Source organism: Ascaphus truei, chromosome 10, assembly GCF_040206685.1.
Source record: "Ascaphus truei isolate aAscTru1 chromosome 10, aAscTru1.hap1, whole genome shotgun sequence".
Classification (NCBI taxonomy): Eukaryota; Metazoa; Chordata; class Amphibia; order Anura; family Ascaphidae; genus Ascaphus; species Ascaphus truei.
In genome coordinates this window covers 29,463,056-29,489,332 of record NC_134492.1, presented here as the reverse complement: position 1 = coordinate 29,489,332, position 26,277 = coordinate 29,463,056, and the positions used below count along the sequence as shown (strand labels likewise).

Here is a 26,277-nt window from a genome sequence, read left to right as displayed (position 1 = left end):
GGCGATTTGTGGCATCTGCTACACTTCTGCACATGCGCAGACTTGCAGTCCCCCCTTCTGTGCATGCGCAGACTTGCAGTCCCCCCTTCTGCACATGCGCAGACTTGCAGTCCCCCCTTCTGTGCATGCGCAGACTTGCAGTCCCCCCTTCTGTGCATGCGCAGACTTGCAGTCCCCCCTTCTGTGCATGCGCAGACTTGCAGTCCCCCCTTCTGTGCATGCGCAGACTTGCAGTACCCCCTTCTGTGCATGCGCAGACTTGCAGTCCCCCCTTCTGTGCATGCGCGACCTCAGTGACGTGACCTGCGACGGCATTTGACGCCGAGTCAGTGGAGAGGGGGTCGGGAACGCCGCGGCTCCCGGGCAGGGGGGTCGCAGCCCAAGAAGTCTGTGCACCCCTGTTATAAGGTTCAGATTCAGTCTCATCCTTGTGTATTTTAATAAATTGTTATTTTTTATTATCAAGTATTCCTATGCTTTGTTCTCAGAAACCTCAGTATACCTATACCTGCCCATAATTATATCAACATTTTGAAACGTTTACGCGCCAAGAATTTTCCAGTTAATAAAGTTTCCACTCTCCTAATAATCAGTAATAAGTATGTAGTGGCGTTGGTCCCGGTAAATATACTTAGTTTTGCAACACAGTGTCTTTATCTATTGGAAACATTGTTGATGTAACAGGGTATTAACTCTACTGTATATACATCAGTGTCCAGTGACTCCTCCTGTTGGTTCTGCCAGTGTTTTCTTGGTCACCAGGTAACCTGGGGCTGAGACCTCGTGCAGAAACGTTCTGCAGCTTCAGACTTTTATCCCGAGGTCAGATTCACAGGTGAATAATCCAGGATTAGGAGGAATATTCCTCTCGCCTGGAACTACAGAAGAATCTCCTGAAATATGAACCGGACTCATGCCCAGGTGAGACTGACATCATGTTTATTGCCTCCAGAATTATCGTAAGCTGAGTATCTATACACAGAGAATCAAAATGCTGCGCTGTATGATGACGGAGAGTATCTATACTGTGATAATGGACACGCTGCGCTGTATGATAATGCAGAGTATCTCTATACACTGATAATGAATGCACAGAGCTGTATAATGATACTGAGTATCGAAGCAGTAATAATGAACATGCTGCACTATAATGATGCTGAGTATCTATACACTGATAATGAACATGCTGCGCTGTGTAATGATACTGAATATTTCTATACACTGATGAAGACGCTGCGCTGTATAAGAGTGCCGAGTATTTAGACACTAATAATGAACACGCTGTGCTGTATGTATAATGATGAGTATCTCTATACACTGATAATGAACACACTGTGTTCTATAATGATAATGAATCATACACTCAATGAACATTCTGAGCTATATAGCAATGTTGAGTATCTATACACTGATAAGGAACATGCTGCGCCAGATAATGATAATGAGTATATCTATACACTGATAGTGAATGCACTGCATAGTATAATGGTAATAAGAATCTAAAACATACAGGACACCTAACAAGCTCATATTGAACCCCCAAAATAACCACAACATATATATAAGCATATAAGTGTCACAGAGGAGTGCTACTGAGCATGGCAATATATATTTAAAACCAGAGACAGAACATGAAACACGGACAGAGCTCAGTGCACATCCAGTGAAACCTATACACGGTACAGTGCCTAAATATATATGTATAGATAGATATCTATTAAATAAAATGGTCTTTAAGTCTAACATTTTGGCCAAAGTGTTGTAAGCCCCTGAGCCACTACACGGCAGACCACATCTCAAGGGTACCTAACACTAATATAAATTCTTAATAACCTGTGCATTACCAGGAAGAATGATTTATAATAAATCTGTCAAAATTAGTTGCATAGTTCTAAGTCTGATTGAAGCTCTTATTAACCTGTACATTACCAGGAAAAGCACTCTGTATTAGATTTGTCACAATCAAACTGCAAGCAAGCAAGTTCCCATGAGAGTGGGAGATGCAATGGAGTGAGCTTTTAACCATTTAAATGTGGGAGGGGGTGAGCTTGAACTAGGTAGGAGGAGCCAGCTGGTCTTAGCTGATTGGACGGTGGCTCCTCCTACTTAGCTCACTCCATAGCATCTCCCACTCTCAGGGGAACTTGCTTTTCCTGGTAATGTACAGGTTAATAAAAGCTTCAATCAGACTTAGAACTATGCAACTAATTTTGACAGATTTATTATAAATCATTCTTCCTGGTAATGCACAGGTTATTAAGAATTTATATTAGTGTTAGGGACCCTTGAGATGTGGTCTGTCGTGTAGTGGCTCAGGGGCTTACAACACTTTGCCAAAATGTTAAACTAAAAGACCATTTTATTTAATAGATATCTATACATATATATTTAGGCACTGTACAGTGTATAAGTTTCACTGGATGTGCACTGAGCTCTGTCTGTGTTTCATGTCCTGTCTCTGGTTTTATATAATAAGAATCTATACACACTTTCAGCCTATGTATAATGTACATTACATGCGGCACAGTATAATGATACTAGATATTGCCGTACACCTGCTCCTCAGAAGGATCATACTGTACTAGATATCTGTGCTGAATATGTCAATACACATTTGTTCCTTTCCAAATTCATGCGCTGCACTCTATAATGATGCTGCGTATCTTCCTTGAGGATCTCAGTAATTCTAGCAGCAGAATTTTGGATAGATTGTTTGTAAATGAGAAAGTAGTGAGGCAGGGAGGCCTTTTAGCAGTATGTTACAATAATCCAGATGGGAGAGGATAAGGGCATGCATTAGAGCAGGGGTGCGCAAACTTTCTGCGCTGCGCCCCCTGCCTGCTCAGCTCACCTCCTTACCTTGGCACCGGCGTTCTGACGGCACTACGTCACGTTGCCATGGCAACACAGTGTCACGTGACCATGCTGCATCATCGATGCTGCGTTGTCATGTCTTCAGAAGCCGTCTGAGCCAAGGTAAGTGAAGTTTACAGAGACCTGTCGGCGCTTCCCTGGCATTTAATTTAAATGCCTTCGGGAAGCGCGCGGGGCATTTGTTACCATTGCGCCCGCACAGACAATCTCGCGCCCCCTTAGGCCTCGGCTATAGTGGAAGCGCCTGCTTCTGCACGTCTCGGCGCAGCGTATGCTCGTCTGCAGCAGGAGAGATTTCCTGTCCTGTAGGGAGGCGTGTCGGGGGGGCGCGGCCGTGATGTCACGGAGCTGCTTCGCTCTCATTGGGCGAGCCGCTCTCGTAAACCGGCCGTTACGCGGGAAATACAAACTTGTTTGTAGCGCAAAGCACTGGTCTCCCCGTCGCACATATGCACATGCACTATACACAAATACATTGTCATCCTAGTGTTTGTTTTCGGCGCGAGCTACATAGCTCGCGCCGTCTCCTGCACTATGGACGCAGCCTTATAGTATGTGCACCCCTGCATTAGAGTATTAGCAGTGGAGTGGAGAGGGTGGATCTTGGCAGAGCATAAATGGGAATAGAGGAGAGGGAGGAGTCAAATGTCACTACTAGGCCACATGCTTTGGTGACAGGATAGATGGTGGCTCAGTGTACTATGATGTAAAAAGGGACATTGGGTCAGGCTTAGCAGGAAATATGGGGAGCTCAGTTTTAGACACATTATGCTCAAGATGGTGGAGCGCCATCCACGAGGATATAGCCAGTAGGCAATCAGAGACTTGGGACTGAAGTGAAGGGAGGGAGGGAAGAAGGAGAAGGTGAGAGGATGGAGTCAAACACAGAGAAAAGACTGCATGGATAGGAGTCTGTGAATACTGATTAGTAAGGAGAAGTAATATTGTTTGGCATTCGAAAAAGAGTTAAAAACAGGAGATAAGGAATGTATAGAGCGAGATTTCCTCCATAGCCATTCAGAGGAGCGAGTACAAGAGCAAAGGAAGCCTTGTTTGTCAATTTAGCCAAGGGCCGTGGGTCAGAGGGAACGGGTGTGCCAGAGCCAAGAAGGGGCATATAGATCAAGAGAGGAGGAGAGGATAAAGCTGTCATCTTTTGAAAGATTGTCAGGTTCAGAGAAAGGAGAGAGAAGAGAGGTCAGCGTTCAGAGTAGATGTCAGACAAGAGAGGTCAATGGAGCAAAGGTCTCAAGCGTGCCGAGGAGAACAGGAGGAGCGGGAGAGGAATGAGCGTTGGTGAATGATATGAGGGGATGATTACAGAGTGCAAGGAGAAACCGAGAAATGAGAAAAGGAACAGATTGTAGTAGACAAGGTCTAGTGTCCATCCTTGTGAGTGCTGGAACCAGTCTATTGGCAGAGGCTAAAGAAGAAGGTTAGCGAGAGAAGGTGAGATGCCCAGGATGTCCCCCCCTGGAAAAGAATGGAAGAGTTAGAGGAGCGAAAGAAGGAAAGCCAGGATTCAAAGGGGGTAATTCATTAAGCTGTTATAGTCCCGATCGGCATTAGAGCCGTGGATCTGCCATTTAAGTCAATGAGAGTCAAAGTCAAGGGAAGCGAATAAATATTAAGTTAGGTGGGTTAGTACCCTTAGCAGGGAGGAAGGAGAAGGCCGGGAGGTGACGGTACATGTGTATATAGCAAGGTCCAGGGTCGGAGAGATATCAACATCGGCAAGCAGGAGGAGGAGTACATAGAAAACAGGTGGGAAGAGATTACTTATTGAGGGTGCAGAAGTGGCTGGAACTAAGGTGTAGGGATAATGGCGCCTGCGCACAGACACAAGGTGGTCAAGTGTTGTGAGGAAGGTGACAAGAATAGAAACGTTTACAAGGGCGCGAGGAAACGGGGTAGTGAAAAAGGGATGGGGAGGGCATAGTGGTGTGCAGGGAGAGACAAAGGTGTGATGAGTAAATTAATGCTTAATTAATCATTAGTGCTTAAATAATGAGTAATCAATTTGTTAGACTCCCTAATGTAGTTATTAGGAAACGTCAATACTGTTTGCTGCAAACTTCCTGCAGCTTGAGTCTTGCAGTTACATTCAAGTATTATTCTGATTATTAATAATTACTTATCCCCTTTTGTCCGTGCTGATCGCTGTTCCGATCGCCAAGTTTTATACGTTTCACTCCAACCGGAGTGTGACAGGGTGAATGAACGTCACCAGCCATATACCTGGCAAACCTATGTTTAGGCTTGCAGTGCAGCAGTGACGAGGTTAAGTTTCAGTTGAGAAGGGCTGCTTAATTAGTCTGACCCCAGCTGCATAATCAAGGTATTTTAAAACCCCCAGGCTGTACACACATGAAAGCTAGCTGGTCAGGAGACAGGACTGATATACTGAAGAGATTACTGCTATAAGGTCTGTTTTTCAAAGTACATGTGTGATGACTGTCTGTGTCCTGCATGCTGAAGAGAAGCTGCCTTGTTTTCTATGCGGAAGAGAAGCTGCTTTGTTTTCTATGCTGAAGAGAAGCTATTTTGTTTTTGTCTGCTGAAGAGAAGCTATTTTGTTTTGTTGAGCTGTATGTTTTGAAGGCTCAATAAATAAGCCTTATCAATAGAACCCGCGTGTGTGGTTGCATGTACCCTGCAACAGGGAGTTTGATTTATTACGCTGTATTTTTATGGAGGGTCAGGCGTGAATACACAGTGTAACTGTGTTTTATTAATTTCCTTGACCTCACTGCTATTTTACATTTAGTAGCTGATAGTTCCCCTGTGGAGCAGCAGCATACAGGCTGCCAGTGAAAGGCTTAAACAGGAATCAAATGGAAAACACCTACCATGTCCTCCTGTCTGCTCTGGGCTAATAACGGGCTACTTATTTAAGATGTTCAGCTTCTTCTTTTTTTTTTCTTTAGAGGAGAAGTTTGGATGCTGCCTCGTTTGGCTCCACGGTGACGATGCTTTCAAAAGAAGAAGAAGGTAATTACAAAGAATCGGGTGATTGTTCAGGACTCGTCCAGATAATGTCATGGTCGTTATTTTATATTAGGAAGCGCCACATATTTAACAAACAGACCGAATGAAATAATTGACACATTCCTTGAAATTCATCAATCTGTGTCGCTTCAGTGTCTCTGTCTGACGCAGCACGTTAAATCCCCGGGTAATTACACTTCAGCGTCTCTGTCTGACGCAGCTTGTTAAATCCCCGGGTAATTACACTTCGGTGTCTCTGTCTGACGCAGCATGTTAAATCCCCGGGTAATTACACTTCGGTGTCTCTGTCTGACGCAGCACGTTAAATTCCCGGGTAATTACACTTCAGTGTCTCTGTCTGACGCAGCACGTTAAATCCCCGGGTAATTACACTTCGGTGTCTCTGTCTGACGCTGCACGTTAAATCCCTGGGTAATTACACTTCGGTGTCTCTGTCTGACGCAGCACGTTAAATCCCCGGGTAATTACACTTCAGTGTCTCTGTCTGACGCAGCACGTTAAATCCCCAGGTAATTACACTTCAGTGTCTCTGTCTGACGCAGCACGTTAAATCCCCGGGTAATTACACTTCAGTGTCTCTGTCTGACACAGCATGTTAAATCCCCGGGTAATTACACTTCGGTGTCTCTGTCTGACGCAGCACGTTAAATCCCCGGGTAATTACACTTGTGTCTCTGTCTGATGCAGCATGTTAAATCCCCGGGTAATTACACTTCAGCGTCTCTGTCTGACGCAGCTTGTTAAATCCCCGGGTAATTACACTTCAGTGTCTCTGTCTGACGCAGCATGTTAAATCCCCGGGTAATTACACTTCAGTGTCTGTCTGACGCAGCATGTTAAATCCCCGGGTAATTACACTTCGGTGTCTGACTCTGAAACCTGACTTCCAATAACGGTAGGCAGAGCGACACTCACCCGGCCTACATATTACCTGTGTTACACCGTCTACCCCCCCCCCCACCCCTCCCTGCAATGTTTGGGAACCAGTAAATAAGAGGGTGTTAGTCACAGAGATTCTTATTTATTGAAAATGCTAGGTCAACAAATTCAGATGTCTCCTGAGGGGGGAGGAGGGTTCCCATGTCCAAAATTGCGTTTCCCTGGTTGAGGTCAGTTAGATGGGGGGGGGGGGGGCTGCTTTAAAGGTGGAGGAGTCGCAGTGATTCTTATTCTATCTCTGGATACAAGTAAACAGAACCTGAGTTGAAACTAACAAGAGATCACTGCTGGTCAGGGGAGGTGGCTGCACGTGGAGGCTTCTCTCTCCGCAGAGAGAGGTAGTATGTAGAGTTTGGTTTGTATACCAAGGCTGGTTGGATATATACAGAGGTTGTATTTAGAGGTTGGTTGGTATATAGAGGTTGTTTGGTATATCGAGTTAGTAATATACAGGCTGGTTGGTATATAGAGCCTGGTGTATAGAGGTTGGTTTGTTGGTGTATAGAGGTTGGTTTGTTGGTGTATAGAGGTTGGTTTGTTGATATAGAGGTTGGATGGTATATAGAGGATGTTTGGTTGGTGTATAGAGGTTGGATTGTATATAGAGGTTGGACGATGTTTATAGGAATTAGACTGTGGATGGTACAGTATATAGAGGTTGGATGATATGTAGAGGATGTTTTGTTGTTATATAGAGGTTGGGTGGTATATAGAAGTTGAATGATATTGATGGTAATTACCCGGTGGATAGTGTAGAGTAAGTGTACTATTGCTCCCCACGCTCTTGTTCAATGTCACATTCTGCATGATGCTGTTCTGCGGTGGTCACGCGTGTGATTGGTCACAGATTGCTGTCACAGTTGCCGGTACCTGTCCTGCTGCTCCCGCAGATGTGTCTGTATCACGGCTGTCGTTCTACTTCTGCTGCTGATCATCGCGGCTATCATCGCATGTACAACTGCACTCGCCCTCCCGAAACGCACTCCAGGTAACATTCAACAACGTGTGCTCTGTTCTATTGATATGAATATGTCCGTGCAGCTTATAAGTGTAACTCCCCTATCCCACCCGGCTGTATAGAGATAGGGTGCACATGAATTGCAGTGTCTTTGGTTCACTACGGCAGGGTTTAGACCTGCTCATTAGAGTGTTAGCTCAGTGGTTACCTCTTATCTCAGGGTCTTCTCTCTCCGTGGGGTCAGGCCAAGGCCGTTAGGAGTGGCGCGCAGGAAAAATAGAAGAAAGAGCGCCAGGAACTTTTCAATAGTGTGGTCTTTATTGTCAGCTGGAACAGCATACAAAACAGCAGTAATCAGGACAGGCTCGTAGTGTACGTGGCATCCGCCAGAGAATAGTCAGAACCTATAGGCACTGCAGAACTGGTACCTCACGCTATTCCTTGAATGTGGAGGCTGGATTCACCACCTCCCACGCAAGAGTAGTCTCTCTTGGTCACCTAGTTCAAGGACCCTACACTTAGGAATCTCATCCCTATCTGTTCCAACAAGGAGAAAGTCTTTCCCTGTGTCTTCCTGTCTGAAGTATATAAAGGCTGCTTTGGGTGCATCCCCTGGAGTCTGGAACCACCTATAATAAGAAGGGTCCCCGCCTTATATACCCAGGTGGTGTGAACACTCTGCCCCCAGTAACTGGGCAGATCTAGCTGTAGCATGTCACCCCACCAGGCACATGGACCTCCCAGCACTTTCCAAGGCCTCACCAGACAAGGCCTGAAAATGCAACATTATAAAATAAACAGGAGCATGAGTTTCCTTTATTATTGTCGGATTTTGTTTGTTGCACTTATTGTATTAGAATTTCCCTTACTGTACATTTTGTAAAGTGCCGAGTACATTGTGGGCGCTATATAAATACAGATATACAAACGAGTGAATTTGCACCCGTAATTAAGCGCTGATGAAGCTTCCTGTCTTTGTCCTCAGAGAGTCGCTACTGCCTGACGTCAAATAATTTCACCGGCTTCCTGTGTGATGACAGAATAACATGCCTGCTGCCGTCACAAGTCTGTAACGCCGCTAACGACTGCAGCAATGGGGAGGAGGAGGCGGCCTCGTTATGTAGTAAGTGAAACTTCGCCACTTGTGATGTGAAGAGATAGATAGCTCTGCGTGTTATTACACTGCGTTACATGCTGGTATATAGCTCTGCGTGTTATTACACTGCGTTACATGCTGGTATATAGCTCTGCGTGTTATTACACTGCGTTACATGCAGGTATATAGCTCTGCGTGTTATTACACTGCGTTACATGCTGGTATATAGCTCTGCGTGTTATTACACTGCGTTACATGCTGGTATATAGCTCTGCGTGTTATTACACTGTGTTACATGCTGGTATATAGCTCTGCGTGTTATTACACTGCGTTACATGCTGGTATATAGCTCTGCGTGTTATTACACTGCGTTACAGGCAGGTATATAGCTCTGTGTATTACACTGTGTTGCATACTGGTATATAGCTCTGCGTGTTATTACACTGCGTTACATGCAGGTATATAGATCTGCGTGTTATTACACTGCGTTACATGCAGGTATATAGCTCTGCATGTTATTACACTGCGTTACATGCAGGTATATAGCTCTGCGTGTTATTACACTGCGTTACATGCTGGTATATAACTCTGCGTGTTATTACACTGCGTTACATGTTGGTATATAACTCTGCGTGTTATTACACTGCGTTACATGCAGGTATATAACTCTGCGTGTTATTACACTGTGTTATATGCAGGTATATAACTCGGCGTGTTATTACACTGTGTTGCATACTGGTATATAACTCTGCGTGTTATTACACTGCGTTGCATGCAGGTATATAGCTCTGCGTGTTATTACACTGCGTTACATGCAGGTATATAGCTCTACGTGTTATTACACTGTGTTATATGCAGGTATATAACTCGGCGTGTTATTACACTGTGTTGCATACTGGTATATAACTCTGCGTGTTATTACACTGCGTTGCATGCAGGTATATAGCTCTGCGTGTTATTACACTGCGTTACATGCAGGTATATAGCTCAGTGTGTTTTTACACTGCGTTACATGCAGGTATATAACTCTGCGTGTTATTACACTGCGTTGCATGCAGGTATATAGCTCTGCGTGTTATTACACTGTGTTACATGCAGGTATATAGCTCTGCGTGTTATTACACTGCGTTACATGCAGGTATATAGCTCTGCGTGTTATTACACTGTGTTACATGCAGGTATATAGCTCTGCGTGTTATTACACTGCGTTACATGCAGATATATAGCTCTGCGTGTTATTACACTGCGTTACATGCAGGTATATAACTCTGCGTGTTATTACACTGTGTTACATGCAGGTATATAGCTCTGCGTGTTATTACACTGCGTTACATGCAGGTATATAGCTCTGCGTGTTATTACACTGTGTTACATGCAGGTATATAGCTCTGCGTGTTATTACACTGCGTTACATGCAGGTATATAGCTCTGCGTGTTATTACACTGCGTTACATGCAGGTATATAGCTCTGCGTGTTATTACACTGTGTTACATGCAGGTATATAGCTCTGCGTGTTATTACACTGCGTTACATGCAGGTATATAGCTCTGTGTATTACATTGCGTTGCATACTGGTATATAGCTCTGCGTGCTATTACACTGCGTTACATGCAGGTATATAGCGCTGCGTGTTATTACACTGCGTTACATGCAGGTATATAGCTCTGTGTATTACACTGCATTACATGCAGGTATATAGCTCTGTGTATTACACTGCCTTGCATACTGGTATATAGCTATGTGTATTATACTGCTGTAGCACCTTTTCCCCCCTGCCACGGAAGATCTGGCCACTACATGGGTGTTTCCCTGGGTACTGTAGCTCACCTGCTGGGTCAGGAGGTCTGAGTTGCTCTGTGGTTGGAGTTTGGGAGCAGCGATAGGGCAGGCTTTCTTGTAGTTCTTACGGTGCAGCGCCTCCATCCCATGAGGATCCTGCGGATTGCAGGATGGTCCCCACAGGCCATACTCCTCCCCAATAACCACACTGCATATTGGGTCCAACGCCAGGTTTATTGCATGTACAGGATGACATCTCCTTCCCTGGAGCAAACGCCCGGGGCTTGAGGCCCCAAGAGCCTCATCTAATCTCCTCAACCTTCTTGTTGGAAAAAGGCTATACACGGCACCATAACCATCCACATTAGAGAACACTCAATTTGGTGAAGTGTCAGCTTTTATACCCGGGGGGAAGGGCTTGTAACCCCGCCCCATAACAGGGCAGGTCCAGGTACTGACAGGCATTATACATGTGACCCTGTCAGTACTCTCCCCAGGTATGACACTCCCTCTGCTGGTTTAGGCCTGCTCCTGGATAAGGCAACATAGTACCCATTCCAGGCTGCAACTGCAGGCTTAGCCCTGTGCAGGAGTTTAACCCCAACACTGCCTGTTCATATCAGGACTTATAGTGTTGAGGCCAGTAGAAGGCTATAGCCAGGGGCACTTGGCTACATCCTCCCTCTGGTGAAAATCCTCCTCACGACCCCGCATGAGGAGCATAATTATGCACCATCAATAATTGTGCCGGCCCACAGAATTATAAAACACATAGCATTACAATTGTGGCATAACTGGTTCCTCTTAACCAAGAGAACCTTTTGCCTGTGTGCAGTACCGTTCCTGCTGTAATTACCTCCCGACTCTATATGCAGTATATCCCTGCTGTATCTCCCTTTACAATTTGCAGTACCGCCCCTGCTGTATTAATACAGCTCAACCCCGTTATAGCGCGATCCGCTACATTGCGGATCCGCTTATAACGCTGTGTGCATGGCACCCGTTTTTTTAAAGCTAATATTTTTTTTAAAGATTTATTGCTAACGGACGGACGGACGGACGGACGGACACACACACACACACACAATATTCCCCTGCATATCACATCTCATCCCCCTGCCCATCACATCCCCCAGCCTGCACATCACCCCCCAGCCTGCACATCCCCCCTGCCTGCACATCACCCCCCATGCACATCACATCCCATCCCCCCTGCCCATCACACCCCCCCTGCCTGCACATCACCCCCCAGCCTGCACATCCCCCCTGCCTGCACATCACCCCCCATGCACATCACATCCCATCCCCCCTGCCCATCACACACCCCCTTCCCATCACACACACATACACACCTCTCCCGCCCTCCCTGTACCTCTGCTGGGGGGCAGGAGAGAAGGGAGCTGGTTCCTGGCCTGTACCTCCGCTGGGGGGGAGGAGAGAAGGGAGCTGGTTCCTGGCCTGTACCTCCGCTGGGGGGGAGGAGAGAAGGGAGCTGGTTCCTGGCCTGTACCTCCGCTGGGGAGGAGGAGAGAAGGGAGCTGGCCCCTGGCCGGGGACACACAGAGACAGCTGACATCTTGGCTCAGACTCCGTGAGATCCTCCCCCCGCTCCCCCTCCCCCCGCTCCCCCTCCCCCCTCTCACAGACTCACAGTTTCTCTGCACAGGACACAGATCAGCTGCTGCTGCAGATGCCGGGTAATGCTGCGTGGGGCTGCCGCAGCGACGCTGGCTTCAAAGAGAGCTGGGAGAGTTATCTCAGCTCTCTCCCTCCGGCAAACGCAGAACCCCTGATCGCGACGGCCATTTTTTTCCGCGATCCTGTTTATAACGCGGACGTATCGGGTGGACCCCGAGGACCGCGTTATAACGGGGTTCAGCTGCAGTAATGGTCAGGGTCTGGCTTCCGGACAGGCTTACCCTCCTTATCGGGCACTGTGATAGAGTAGCACTTCTTTCTGCCATACTAACGTACTCTACTCGGTCTAGGTGAATATTGTGTCCCACCTGCCAGACCTTAACCAAATATTCAGCTCTGCCTGCCCTAAATACAGCTGCTGTATTATATTTAGAAGTCATATATTCAATCACTACCGTCCTTACCCACTCATCCCTATTAGCCCCAGCGGCTCTCATGAGCTCTTCAGGGAGATACCGTGGTCCTACTGACTACAAAGGATTCCCGCCCGAGCTACTGCAAAAAGGGTCCCAAACACCCACTAAAATACTCCTAATCTCACACCTACTAGGGTGGTAACATCACCAGTTTGGACCACTAGGGGGATCACCCAAGAGATGCGCTCCTATACCTAGGGTATCTCCCACCTACTCCATGTAACCAGAGGCTTTCAGGGGGAAGAGGAAAGGTACACTACACAAAAGGGACTACATACAGTCAACAGTAACATACAGTATCAAAAGTATTGTATGATCACATACAGTATCAACAGTAACATACAGTATCAACAGTAACATACAGTATCAAAAGTATTGTATGATCACATACAGTATCAACAGTAACATAGCGGGTAAACAAAAACCCTATAATTTACAGAACAGTTATAGTCTGTGGGGGTGAAAGGGATCTCTGGCCAGACTTGTGCAGGGGGGTACTGCAGTCCAGCACATTCCAAGGTGAGACCACAGCAGTGGGCTTCTTCCCAGGTGAATCTGAAGGCAAAACTGCCCAGCGTTGCCCTTTAAACTTTTTCTCAAACATTATTCCCTATGTTGGTGAAGCCACACCAATAAAAGAAGTGTGGGCAAGAGATTTGGGCCAATAGACAGTAACCACGCCATTGGCCAGTGATAGGCCCGCCCACTCTCGGACCATCCCAGAGCCTGGCTACCAGTAGCAGCCAATCACAAAGCTGCTGACGGAACGTAGAGCCCAGGCGGGAGGTGGCGCGGTGTGTTATTAAGGTGGGGGTGTAGGAGGCACTGTTCTATATCCAGTTTATAAAGGGCTCATAAGGTGTGTCCCTCCGTCCGTCCCCAGCTCTCACTGTACTGTTTATCTGTGCATGTGTTGCATGGGTATCTGCACTGAGTTACAGAGCTGTCTCTTTCTCTGTTTCACCAGGTAACCTCCCTAATAACCTACCCGGATACCTGATCTTCCGCTGCGGGAACCCGCGCTTCTGGGTTTACAGCAACCTGAAGTGCAATGGGATCAACAACTGTGGGGACTGTTCAGATGAGGCCGGGCCCTGTGAGTGTCTGTGTGAGAGAGGCCGAGCCCTGTGAGTGTCTGTGTGAGACACGCCGGGCCTCTGTGAGTGTCTGTGTGAGAGAGGCCGGGACCCTGTGAGTGTCTGTGTGAGAGAGGCTGGGCCCTGTGAGTGTCTGTGTGAGAGAGACCGGGCCCCTGTGAGTGTCTGTGTGAGAGAGAGGCCGGGACCCTGTGAGTGTCTGTGTGAGAGAGGCCGGGACCCTGTGAGTGTCTGTGTGAGAGAGGCCGGGACCCTGTGAGTGCCTGTGTGAAAGAGGCCGGGCCCTGTGAGTGTCTGTGTGAGAGAGGCCGGGACCCTGTGAGTGTCTTTTTGAGAGAGGCCGGGACCCTGTGAGTGTCTGTGTGAGAGAGGCCGGGACCCTGTGAGTGTCTGTGTGAGAGAGGCCGGGACCCTGTGAGTGTCTGTGTGAGAGAGAGGCCGGGACCCTGTGAGTGTCTGTGTGAGAGAGGCCGGGACCCTGTGAGTGTCTGTGTGAGAGAGGCCGGGACCCTATGAGTGTCTGTGTGAGAGCGGCCAGGACCCTGTGAGTGTCTGTGTGAGAGAGGCCGGGATCCTGTGAGTGTCTGTGTGAGAGAGGCCGGGACCCTGTGAGTGTCTGTGTTAGAGAGCGGGACCCTGTGAGTGTCTGTGTGAGAGAGGCCGGGACCGTGTGAGTAATATACAAGCAGCGACTCAGGCTCTAATATACAAGCAGCGACTCGGGCTCTAATACACAAGCAGCGACTCAGGCTCTAATACACAAGCAGCGACTCAGGCTCTAATACACAAGCAGAGAGTCCCAATAGTCAAAATAATTATTCTTGCCCTGGAGTAAAACTTCAGCAAATCCCCCCCGTCCCTTTAATGAATGAGTACAGTGTTAATTCGAGCTGTCGGTGCTGCCTCCCACTGATCAGGGGGCACTGCTCGTTATCACTGCCTCCTCCTCTCCCCTCTCAGTGGCGTCCTGTCCCCTCTGTGGCAGTGAGTGGTGGCCCTGCACCTCCGTCTTCTTCCAGTACTGTAACTGCATCCCACGGAGTCTGTGCCAGAACGGAGTCCAAGAGTGTGCCGACTGGTCCGATGAGTACGTGTGCCCCAAGTGACAGCGGGAACGGAGCAGCCGTAGCCTCCCTGCACGGTGTGTATATGTATGTACATGGAGAAGAGAGGCTGCAACCGCAGTGCCGGGAGGATCATTGGGGAGGCCTTCATCCAGCAGTGGGACTCCAGAGGCTGAACATGATGATGTATGTACACACACATGCCTGTGTATATGTATGTATGTATGTATATAAAAGTGCCTGTGTATATGTAGCGATGCTGTCTGCAGACCTCCTGTATACTGGTAGCACCCCTCGGCGGTGCCTATGGGATCCGCAGCTCAGGAAAAGAGATGGGAAGGGACCGGGGCTCAGCGACTCCCTGGGGGAGGCTGGTATCCATGTGAAGGGGACACCCACAGAATACATTTGTCAGACATTCTTACCTTGATACAAAGTATCTGAAGCCCAAAGCGGCGTTTTACAAACATTGCAGATGTTTCTCGTGTGTTTCTGAGCTGGGCACCCCTGAAAGATTTCAAATCTCGGGGCACCCCTGCTCTTCAGATCTTGCTCACCCCCTACTCACTTTCACGCATGCACACTCGCTCTCCTCTTCACAAGTACACCCCCCACACACTCACCCACCATATTCTTACACACTCCACATTACCCCTCTCAACATCCACACACAGGACACACCGTCTTAATTATAAACACTACTTCCCCCCCTCCCCTTCTATTACTTACACCACAAACATACCCACCCACCACACAAAAAACTCACACACTCACACACTCACACTGGACTGGAGATCAAAATGCAAAGGAATTAAAAGCAATATCATAATTTACACCTGTAGGTTGTAAGGTCCCCAATTACTACATCCAGAAGGTTTCCCTCTGGGACAGTAATCTCACTCTGTCTCCACCTCTCCAGTTTACAGGAACATGTTCCAGCACAATACATGCTGTCCTGGTGAGATCAGAATAATGTTTTTGTTTAACACGGAGAGGAGGACTATGGGATACCAAAACTGTGGTGATGTTGCGTCGATGTTCAAGCATTCTTACGCGTCCCATCCTAGTTGTTCTCCCAATGTATTCTTTACCACAGGGGCACCGCAGAAGATAAATTACCAACTCACTTTTACAATTCATTAATTCCTGAATATTGAAAACAATGTGTGCAGATTTTACATTTAGATCATGGGAAAAAAAAACCTTACATGTGTTGCCTAACCATATGTTTTCTTTCGTGGTAGCAACTTTCTTAAACACCCTTGGTGCTAATTTGCTCTTTAAATTTGGTGTTTAGTAAAAATGACACAGGGGGTTCTCAGGTAAAAATGAGCTAACATATCATCTTTTCATGGAATATTCCAATGTTTCTTAATAGTCTTCTTTATTTGAAGCGCTATTACATTGTGTGATGAAAGGTACAGTTAATTTCTACTTTTGTTTTTGATTCTGTCTTTACTATTAAGTGAATCCTGCAAGATAACTCTTCTGTCTAAAAGGCCTGCTCTTTCTTTAGCCATTTGAATATTTACGTTGGAATAATTCCTGTCTATAAATGTTGATTCCAATATGGCAGCCTGATCATGGTATACGCGAATATTCGTACCGGTCTTACATATACACCTAAATTAGCCACAGTGATTTTCTATCCATGTCCTATGATGACAGCTTGAGTTTAAGATGACATGATTGCTGTCCACTTTCTTAAAAAAATTTTTTTATTTCTGACAGCAATATTTTCTATATATAAATTAAAATCTAAAAAAAAAAAAAAATCAATGCAGGAATCACTATAGATATGTAAAGTCCAGATTAAAATCATGATTTTTAAGACAAATAAAGAAATCTTTTTATGTAGCCTAATCACCTTCCCATATCATCGAAGTAGCGCCGCCATAGGAACAGGTTCGCACCAAATGGATTGTTATTATGGATGAACTCACCCTACCGTGCACCCATAAAAATGTTAGCATAACTTGGTGCGACCCTCGGCCCCATGGCACTGCCACATATCTGTAGAAAGATGTTATCATTGAACCAGAAATGGTTGTGTTCATTGTTGCAATCAGTAACAAATGTTATTTGTTCCTTTTTCGAACACTTAGCTCTAGTAAGCCATTTGCTGATTGCAAACCTTTCTTATGTATAAAGCAAAGCCACATTACGTCACCCAAAGGTAATTTTGTTCCCACTGAAGACCTTCAAAAATATTCAGGACTTCAGTGGAATCCTTAAAGCTGCAGTTCAAGCAATATCCTGCGTGTGCTTTTTTTTAAATAAATCAGTTCTATGAGAAAATACTAGTAGCATTTTATTTCTTTTTTTAAACAATTTTTGCAGATATTTTTAATGTATTCTAATGTAGCATTATTTTTGTTTCTATAGAAAACATTTACAAAGTCACATCCCCTTCCCCTTCTGAGACAGGCTCCGGCTCTTGAGCCCTGCCCTCTCTCTAGCAGTGCACCAATTGCATCTAGTAACTGCCTGATCACATGATCTTCCACACAGAACTTTGCATTGTGGGTACTGTTTTGCAGCAATAACTGAATTAAATAACCCTGAGCAAAGCGATCGATTACAGGAGAACGGATCGATCTGCAACTTAGCTAATCACTTGTCAGTGTGCAGATTATATTGATTCACATATTGAATGTTTTTTTTTTTTTTTAAACGGCAGCTTGAACTGCATTTTTAAGGTGAGAGGGAAGGGCCGTCACTTAATAACCAAGATACTGAGACAAATGTGATGTGAGAGAATTAATTCCTGAGACTATTGGCCCCCCAGGAGGTGTTTGCAAGTTCTTATGAATTTTAGATAAATAAAAAAAATAGGTAACTTGGGATGTTTATTATATAACAAAGTGAATTCGGCTTCATCAAGAATTCCCTAGTCTTCACCCTTTTGTAACAGAACTTCCAGTTCTAATTGGTACTGTTGTGTGGGGTCCCTGAGTAAAATTAAACACAGATATACGTGTCATTGAGATCCTCGTGCAACTCATATTCCCGTGTCATAATGACAGTATTTCTTCCCTTGTCAGCTTGCTTAACTATAATATTTTAACTTTCTCAAATTGTTTCAAGGCTACATCTTTTTATTTTTTATTTGTTCACTCCCCTCTCTCCCCTCTCTCCCCTCTCTCCCCTCTCTCCCCTCTCTCCCCTCTCTCCCCTCTCTCCCCTCTCTCCCCTCTCTCCCCTCTCTCCCCTCTCTCCCCTCTCTCCCCTCTCTCCCCTCTCTCCCCCTGCCCCCTGTTGGCTGAGTAAATTCCTCTCTCTAAAAAAAGATTTATTTTATTTCTATAAGGTATAAGGGTATATAATCCCGATTATAGAATTCTGATCCGTTAGTGTTAAATTTGATATTTAGCTCTATTACGGAATGCGTAATTTCATCTTCATTTCAAAACCCTCGCTATCTACAAATAGTTCCAGACAATCCTTCATTTTATTAATTTTAGTGTCAACATTTTAGAAGGATCTTTTATGGTGTGACACCAGTAACCTCATTAATTCATTTTTTTTTGTATCTAATATATTTTTCATTCGACAAGGGGATCTGCACGCAGGTGAAGTCTGCAGAGTTTACTCTGCTCAAGCAAAGCGAGGGAAAATTATCCAAACAGTTACTGAGAGGGTGGTGCTCACAGGGAATGGATTGATAATAGGTGAGAGGAAAGAAAGAATCCCTTTAGTGTGGCACTAAGGAAAGTGCACCCTAATTACAACTTAAATTTTATTGTAAACTGATTAAAATAGACTGTTTGGAGAAACCACATACATAAAACAAACAAACAAATAGTAATTAAAAGACGGAGAGGTTTGGTAGGGTGTTTAATGGAGGTGTTATTATATATAAATACCTCTTTAATCAAATCTTAATAGACCCTAGAATATGGGTGGTCTCTATACGAAAGGTAAGTATGATAGGATATCTCTGAACCCCTGTGACCATTTCAGTTGAATGGGGGTAAAGGCAGTTGAATGTATTTGTCTGCTGGATGAAAAGTAAGGCTGTATGCATTAATGGCTGAGGTGAAGCAGCCACAAAACACCTCAAACAACAATATATATCAATATAAATTCGACCTGTCTATTGTAAGACCCGCCACACTCACTGCAGAGATAGGAGAGATCAACCCTGACGGTGACGTCGGCTCATCGGTGAGGTGTGGGCTATACACTGTCTGAGTGCTTGGGCAGCAAAAGCACTCAGACCTCAGGGTTGATTTCTCCAAACAGTCTATTTTAATCAGTTTACAATAAAATTTAAGTTGTAATTAGGGTGCACTTTCCTTAGTGCCACACTAAAGGGATTCTTTCTTTCCTCTCACCTATTTTTAATTCGATACAGATTTCTACTCCTGCCTTCCTATCAGTTCGCTGTTCTGTAATTTTGCGTGTAGTTATTTTTGTTATCAATATTATGCGAGTCCTGTGTAACGGTGCGTCATGATGTCACAGAATGTATGTACGACGGCGCGTGAAAAGTGGATATTTAAAGATGGAGATTTGCGTTTTACCATTATTGAGCCCCTGACGAAGCCGGGCACGAGTGAAACGCGTAGGGGTGGTTGCGTTCTGTTGCTGGAGCCACTGAGGAGTCTTTTCTAGATGTATCTGCATCCCCTGCGTCCCTGAGCACAATTGGAGTGAGAGTTCAGCGAATCCCTGGTGGAGGTAATTTAGCAGAGGGACTGATTGTTCAAAGGCTGAGATTATACTCACCGCGTGCACGTGTCGCACGCCTGTCGCTCCCGCGATTGTAAACTCTCCTTCCTAACGATGTTCAGGCGATGGGGAGGTGTGGCGGGGGCGTCATGCGGCTGGTTCACCCTTATTGGCTGAACCTCCGCCGCCGTGACGTGACCATCGCTCATCTGCCGCGCCAAAAGACAAATGTAATCTTTTGAAAATGCGGCCCGCCATCGCGTCCCGTTGTGTGCGCGCGCGCGAGCACTATGGGCGGCCTCGTAGGGAGCCTGCAATTTGTTTTTTGCCGTACGTGCGCGAGCGCCAACACACGGACTTTAAGCTCAGACGCTCGAGCGTTGTGAGCTCACAACGCTTGTTTTCAATGTACAGTTTGTGAGTACATTGATTTTGTTCTTTTCACATATAAAGTTTTATACAAGATTACGCTATGTTGGCCACGCTTTCTTCTAATACCTAATACCCTGGAGTAATTTCCTGACCTTTGCCTGTTCCATCCACGATCACCTGAGCCTCCACCACTGGTTCCCAATGCTGAGAAGATTTTGGAGCGTGCGAGTGCATTTGATGCTGGCTCACTGCTCCGGTTCTCTGCTTTTCTCACACTGTGTTGCACTATTTTATGTTATGCTTTCTCCACACATCTGTATAATAGGTATAAGCAAAATAGATCTGGGTTCAATCATGTGAGCAAGCTTGTAATTAGCATAAAATAAAACAAAACCCACAACCGCAATATTATCTATTTATATATTTGTGCCACTGGTTGTGCCACTGGGAAAGTGACCACGTATACTACAATTAATAAAGAAGTCCCAGTGCACATCGAATATGACAAACTATTTCGTACATTACGTTATGGTGCTGTTCGGTGGAGGGTTTCTGTCACTTTTTTTTACCCTACTTATTTAAGGCTTGGTTAAGACCTATCCCAGCTTCTAAGTGCAAAGCCAGTATTAGCAGCCTCACACTGATGAGACGCAACAGGTTGAAATAGCTGAGAGTAGGTTTATTGGCTATGCAGTTAATCCAAGCTGTGCTGAAAAGCTGTGTAAGGCAGCAGGCATAAGCTTATAGGGGTCCATGTCAAAATGGCTTTGAAGCAAAACGTGACACAGTGTGCACATTTGCATGTCATTTCCCAGAATCCCTTGCAGTGGAAGCACTGTATGCTAGGTGATAATGGGGAAAGACAGGGTTGCAGACCTGTCTAAGACGTGTGAATGTGCTCACAAGGGATATTTTTATTTGCTATTTTCTTCTCATAACTTTGGGTCATTTAGTTCAATCTTTTTGGCCAAAACATTTCAAGCCTGCAACCCTGTCACAGTGTGACCCATCTCAGCAATCGTACACTACCAATTGTATACTGTGTATTTTGTATTTCTTCCACTGGAAAGAGAATAGAGGAAACAAAACTCTAATATAGCCAGCAGCATGGGGGGCGTGACATGTATGTGGTGCCTAATGTATGAGCTACAGTGCAGATAAAACTATTTAAAAGCCAGCAGTGTCCTAGTGACTATAGTGAGAAAAATATCTAAAAAAATAATAAAGTGCAACAAAATACTGTATATACTTCCCAGCTTATTGCTGCAGCAAAGGTCACCACCACCTCTCTCCTGGGGAAGAAATCTCTCACTAGACTACTACATTCACACGCGTGTACTTGGGATTTCTGGGAATGCCAGATGAGCGGAGGCCGCCTGGCTCTGTCTCCCTGTGCATGCCGAGACAAGGCGCGCACAAGCAGTGACATCTTCTGGGCGGCGATGGGCTGGGAGAGAGCAGACAACCTCCGCTAGGCGTACATATCGCCCCACACTGCCCCAAAAAAGTGTGAATGCTCGTTTTAAACAGATACCTGGAGTTGTGCACTACTCACCCTTTATAAACTTTAGCATTAAAACGGTGTTATACTACGGGTGGTTTCTTTTTCTTTACTATCACGTGTGTACTTGTTGATTAAATAGCGGTGGGACGGGTTCTCTTACACCAAGGAGGAGAGGCTACAAAAACCTCCCAAATAATTTACAATTAAACATACACAAATCTCAGCAAACTCAAAATCCACAACATTATATATTTAGTGCTCGGCTTCCTGTATACTCAGTCAGTAATGTACTTTGTTCTGCTGCGTGCAGTGGATATTTTATTACACTGTTACACCGATTAAAAATATTTGACAAATTCAGGAACATTTCGCAGCATTCATCGCCTAACAAGTTCAGGGTCTCAGTAAATTTAACGTGTCTCGCCCCTTTCAAGAAGAGCGATAAAAAGAACGTCCTATAAACATACGTTTTCTGATTCAGGATGTTGGGTGTTGAGATATTACTGCAGGGTGAGGTGTGGTTCTGCGAGATATATTACTTTGGAGGGGAGGGAGGTGTTCTGCGAGCTATATTATTATGTTACGGATTTTGCTGGCTTGTTTTCCGAGAAACATTTCATTACAAGAACTAGATCCGCCTTCCCTGGCTCAGTGTTTATATGAGTAATTATTAATCTATTTGCATAATGGAAGCTGGGCGATTCCTGTTCCAGCTCGGGAGCGGTGTAAGGATCCGCGTCGAGTTATGTACAGACGAACAATGCAGTACGCTAACCCCTTCACTGCTGCAGCAGTCTCCTGTTGTCAGCGTGCTGACACCTCACATTTTGTCGCTAGAATCTATTCTCAGGTTGATTGCTACTGGTAACAAAACAATGGAAAAATGAGCTGGTGCAGGAAATGCACTGGAGCGGCAAACATATGGATGATGAGTAACCCTCCCTCAGCAAATATATGAAAGTTGCTGGTAAAAATCTCACATGTTGCAAGGACTTTGTTTCTTCCATGTCCTGGGGTAGAGGGCACCTCACCGACCCCTATGTGAGTGCAGTCACACCCCGTGTATTGTATTGTATTGTATGTTTTTATTTATATAGCGCCATTAATGTACATAGCGCTTCACAATAGTAATACATGTGGTAATCAAATAAATAACAGATAATATAAATAACAGATCATGGGAATAAGTGCTTTAGACATAAAAGTAACATTAAGGAAGAGGAGTCCCTGCCCCGAGGAGCTTACAGTCTAATTGGTAGGTAGGGAGAACGTACAGAGACAGTAGGAGGGAGTTCTGGTAAGTGCGTCTGCAGGGGGCCAAGCTTTATGTATCATGTGTTCAGAATATCCACAGTGCTATTCGTATGCTTCTTTAAGCAAGTGTGTCTTAAGGTGGGTCTTAAAGGTGGATAGAGAGGGTGCTAGTCGAATATTGAGGGGAAGGGCATTCCAGAGGTGTGGGGCAGTCAGTGAAAAAGGTTTAAGGCGGGAGAGAGTTTTAGATACAAAGGGGGTAGAAAGAAAACATCCTTGAGCAGAACACAAGAGTCGGGATGGTGCATAGCGAGAAATTAGGGCTGAGATGTAAGGAGGGGCAGAAGAGTGTAAAGCTTTAAAAGTGAGGAGAAGAATGGAGTGTGAGATGCGGGATTTGATCGGAAGCCAGGAGAGGGATTTCAGGAGGGGAGATGCTGAGACAGATCTAGGAAAGAGTAGAGTGATTCTGGCAGCAGCATTTAGGATAGATTGTAGGGGAGACAGGTGAGAGGCAGGAAGGCCGGACAGCAGGAGGTTACAGTAATCAAGACGGGAGAGAATGAGGGCCTGAGTCAGAGTTTTAGCAGTCGAGCAACAGAGGAAAGGGCGTATCTTTGTTATATTGCGGAGGAAAAAGCGACAAGTTTTAGAAATGTTTTGAATGTGAGGGGCGAATGGTAGAGAGGAGTCGAGTGTGACCCCTAGGCAGCGTGCTTGGGCTACTGGGTGAATGATTGTAGTTCCAACAGTAATGTGGAAGGAGGTAGTAGGGCCAGGTTTGGGAGGAAGTATGAGGAGCTCTGTTTTAGCCATGTTGAGTTTACGGCGGCGGAGGGCCATCCAGGATGATATAGCAGAGAGACATTCAGAAACTTTGGTTTGTACAGCAGGTGTAAGGTCGGGTGTTGAAAAGTATATCTGTGTGTCGTCAGCATAGAGGTGATATTTAAACCCAAAAGATGTTATTAGGTCACCTAGAGAGAGTGTGTACAGAGAAAAGAAGAGGTCCCAGGACAGAGCCCTGGGGTACCCCCACAGAGAGATCAATAGAGGAGGAGGTGTTAGCAGAAGAGACACTGAAAGTACGATGGGAGAGGTAGGATGAGATCCAGGATAGAGCTTTGTTCCGAATACCAAGAGTATGGAGAATATGAAGGAGAAGAGGGTGGTCCACGGTGTCAAATGCTGCAGAGGTTGAGTAATATGAGCAGAGTGTAATGACCTCTGTCTTTGGCAGCATGGAGGTCGTCAGTTATTTTAGTGAGGGCTGTTTCCGTGGAGTGAGCAGTGCGGAAGCCAGATTGTAGAGGGTCTAGGAGAGAATAGGTGTTGAGAAAATGGAGCAAGCGAGAGAATACAAGACGTTCAAGGAGTTTAGAGGCAAAAGGCAGGAGGGAGACAGGTCGATAATTAGAAAGACAGGTAGGGTCAAGCTTGCTGTTTTTGAGTAATGGTATGACTGTTGCATGTTTGAAGGAGGATGGAAAGGTTCCAGAGCAGAGGGAGGAGTTAAAAATGTGTGAGAGCGTAGGGATTATAGTAGGAGCAAAAGGTTTTAGGAGATGGGACGGAATGGGGTCAAGAGGGCAAGTGGTAGAGGGCGAAGAGGCGATCAACAGCGACACATCCTCCTCTGAGACAGTGGAAAAAGAGTCAAGGAAGGCAGGAGGAGAGTTAAGAAGAGGTGTAGGATGGGAGGAAGAAACAGAGGGGATGTTCTGACATATGGATTCCACCTTTTCCTTAAAATAGTCAGCAAAGTCCTGAGCGGAGATGGAGGAAGGTGAGGCAGCTGAGGGTGGTATGAGTAGAGTATCAAAGACAGAGAACAGTCGGCGTGGGTTAGACTTGTGCATGTTGATTAGTGCAGAAAAGAAGGCTTGTTTAGCTTGCGAGAGGGCAGAGTTGAAACAGGATAGCATAAATTTGTAGTGAAGGAAGTCTGCGAGAGTGTGAGACTTCCTCCAGAGGCGTTCAGAGGAACGAGTGGAGGAACGCAGCATGCGCGTGTGGGAATTTAGCCAGGGTCTAGGGTTAGAAGGGCGAGTGCGGCAGAGAGAAAGCGGGGCATGTAGATCAAGAGACGAGGACAAGACAGAGTTGTAGTTCCTGACCAGGTTGTCGGGGTCTGTAGCGGAGCTGAGAGAGGAGAGGGAGGAGCGTAAAGTGGACTCAAAGTCAGGTAAGTGAATAGAGCGCAGGTTTCTGCAGAACCGGGGGGGTAGATGGAGGTGGAGAAGGGGAGAAGTGAGATAGAGAAAATGAGATGAGATGATGGTCAGAGAAAGGAAAAGGGGAAATGGAGAAATCGGAGAGAGAATTTTTTAGTGAAAACCAGGTCTAAGTAGGTTGTCGGGGTCTGTAGCGGAGCTGAGAGAGGAGAGGGAGGAGCGTAAAGTGGACTCAAAGTCAGGTAAGTGAATAGAGCGCAGGTTTCTGCAGAACCGGGGGGGGTAGATGGAGGTGGAGAAGGGGAGAAGTGAGATAGAGAAAATGAGATGAGATGATGGTCAGAGAAAGGAAAAGGGGAAATGGAGAAATCGGAGAGAGAATTTTTTAGTGAAAACCAGGTCTAAGTAGTGGCCATCCTTGTGGGTGCTGGCTGCAGTCCACTGTTGAAGGCCAAAAGAAGAGGTTAGAGAAAGAAAGCGGGAAGCCCAAGGGAGAGAGGGGTCATCAATGTGGTAATTGAAGTCCCCAAGGAGAAGAACAGGGGAGTCTGAGGAGAGGAAGAAAGAGAGCCAGGATTCAAAGTGAGAAAGGCAGAAGGGGGATGAGTAGAGGTAGGTGGGCGATAGATGACAGCCACATGGACAGGGAGAGGAGAGAAGATCTGGACAGTGTGAGCCTCAAAGGAGGGAAAAGCAAGAGAGGGAGGAATAGGAAGGGTTCGGTAACGGCAGAGAGCAGGAGCCCCACGCCTCCACCCCTGCCATCAGTGCGCGGAGTGTGGGAGAAGGAAAGGCTACCATAGGAGAGGGCAGCTTCCAGAGCAGTGTCAGACTGAGTGAGCCAGGTCCCAGTTATAGCAAATAGGAGCAGAGAGTGAGAGAGAAAAAAGTCATGTACAGAGAGGAACTTGTTAGAAAGGGAGCGAGCATTCCAAAGGGCACAGGAGAAAGGGAGAGAGGATGGCAGGGGATGGGTATGAGGTTGGAGGGGTTGACACCAGAAGGAGTAGAGGTTGCAATTGGCAGGCGAGGACGAGCGCATGTAGAAATAAGGCAGGGACCAAGATTGGGAGAGATATCCCCAGAAGCAAGGAGAAGCATGGATAGAAAGAGGATGTGTGAGGATGATTTGTAGGGGTGTTTTTTAGTGCAGGGGATAGAGCTGTGTGGTGTCAGAGGACGCAGGTAAGAAAGGAGTTCATGTGAACAGAGAAGTGATGAAGGAAGGAGAGATGGAGATATATGAATAGAGTTAGAGACATACTGAGGCTGGTAAAAAGAAGTGCATAATTTGAGAAGAAGTGAAGTCACAGCAAATATAAATGGTAAAGGCAGCATCACAGCAGTAATGATGCAGTCTGGTATAGA

At 45.9% G+C, this 26,277-nt stretch overlaps 1 protein-coding gene across 1 annotated transcript; it reads left to right on the top strand.

Moving 5' to 3' along the window:
• Positions 1 to 243: 243 nt before the first annotated feature.
• On the top strand, positions 244 to 17,229 carry LDLRAD1 (low density lipoprotein receptor class A domain containing 1). Its single transcript, XM_075616385.1, has 6 exons — positions 244 to 921; positions 5,802 to 5,865; positions 7,670 to 7,810; positions 8,766 to 8,903; positions 13,738 to 13,866; positions 14,828 to 17,229. Exons 1-6 carry the CDS (start codon positions 901 to 903, stop codon positions 14,971 to 14,973), a joined length of 639 nt encoding a protein of 212 aa, XP_075472500.1. The 5' UTR covers positions 244 to 900; the 3' UTR covers positions 14,974 to 17,229.
• The last annotated feature ends 9,048 nt before the right edge of the window (positions 17,230 to 26,277 follow it).

Coding starts and splice junctions, on each gene's coding strand:
- LDLRAD1 (XM_075616385.1), top strand. CDS start 901: ATGAACCGGACTCATGCCCAG. Junction 922..5,801: donor TGAACCGGACTCATGCCCAG/GTGAGACTGACA, acceptor TTTTTTCTTTAG/AGGAGAAGTTTGGATGCTGC. Junction 5,866..7,669: donor GCTTTCAAAAGAAGAAGAAG/GTAATTACAAAG, acceptor GATTGGTCACAG/ATTGCTGTCACAGTTGCCGG.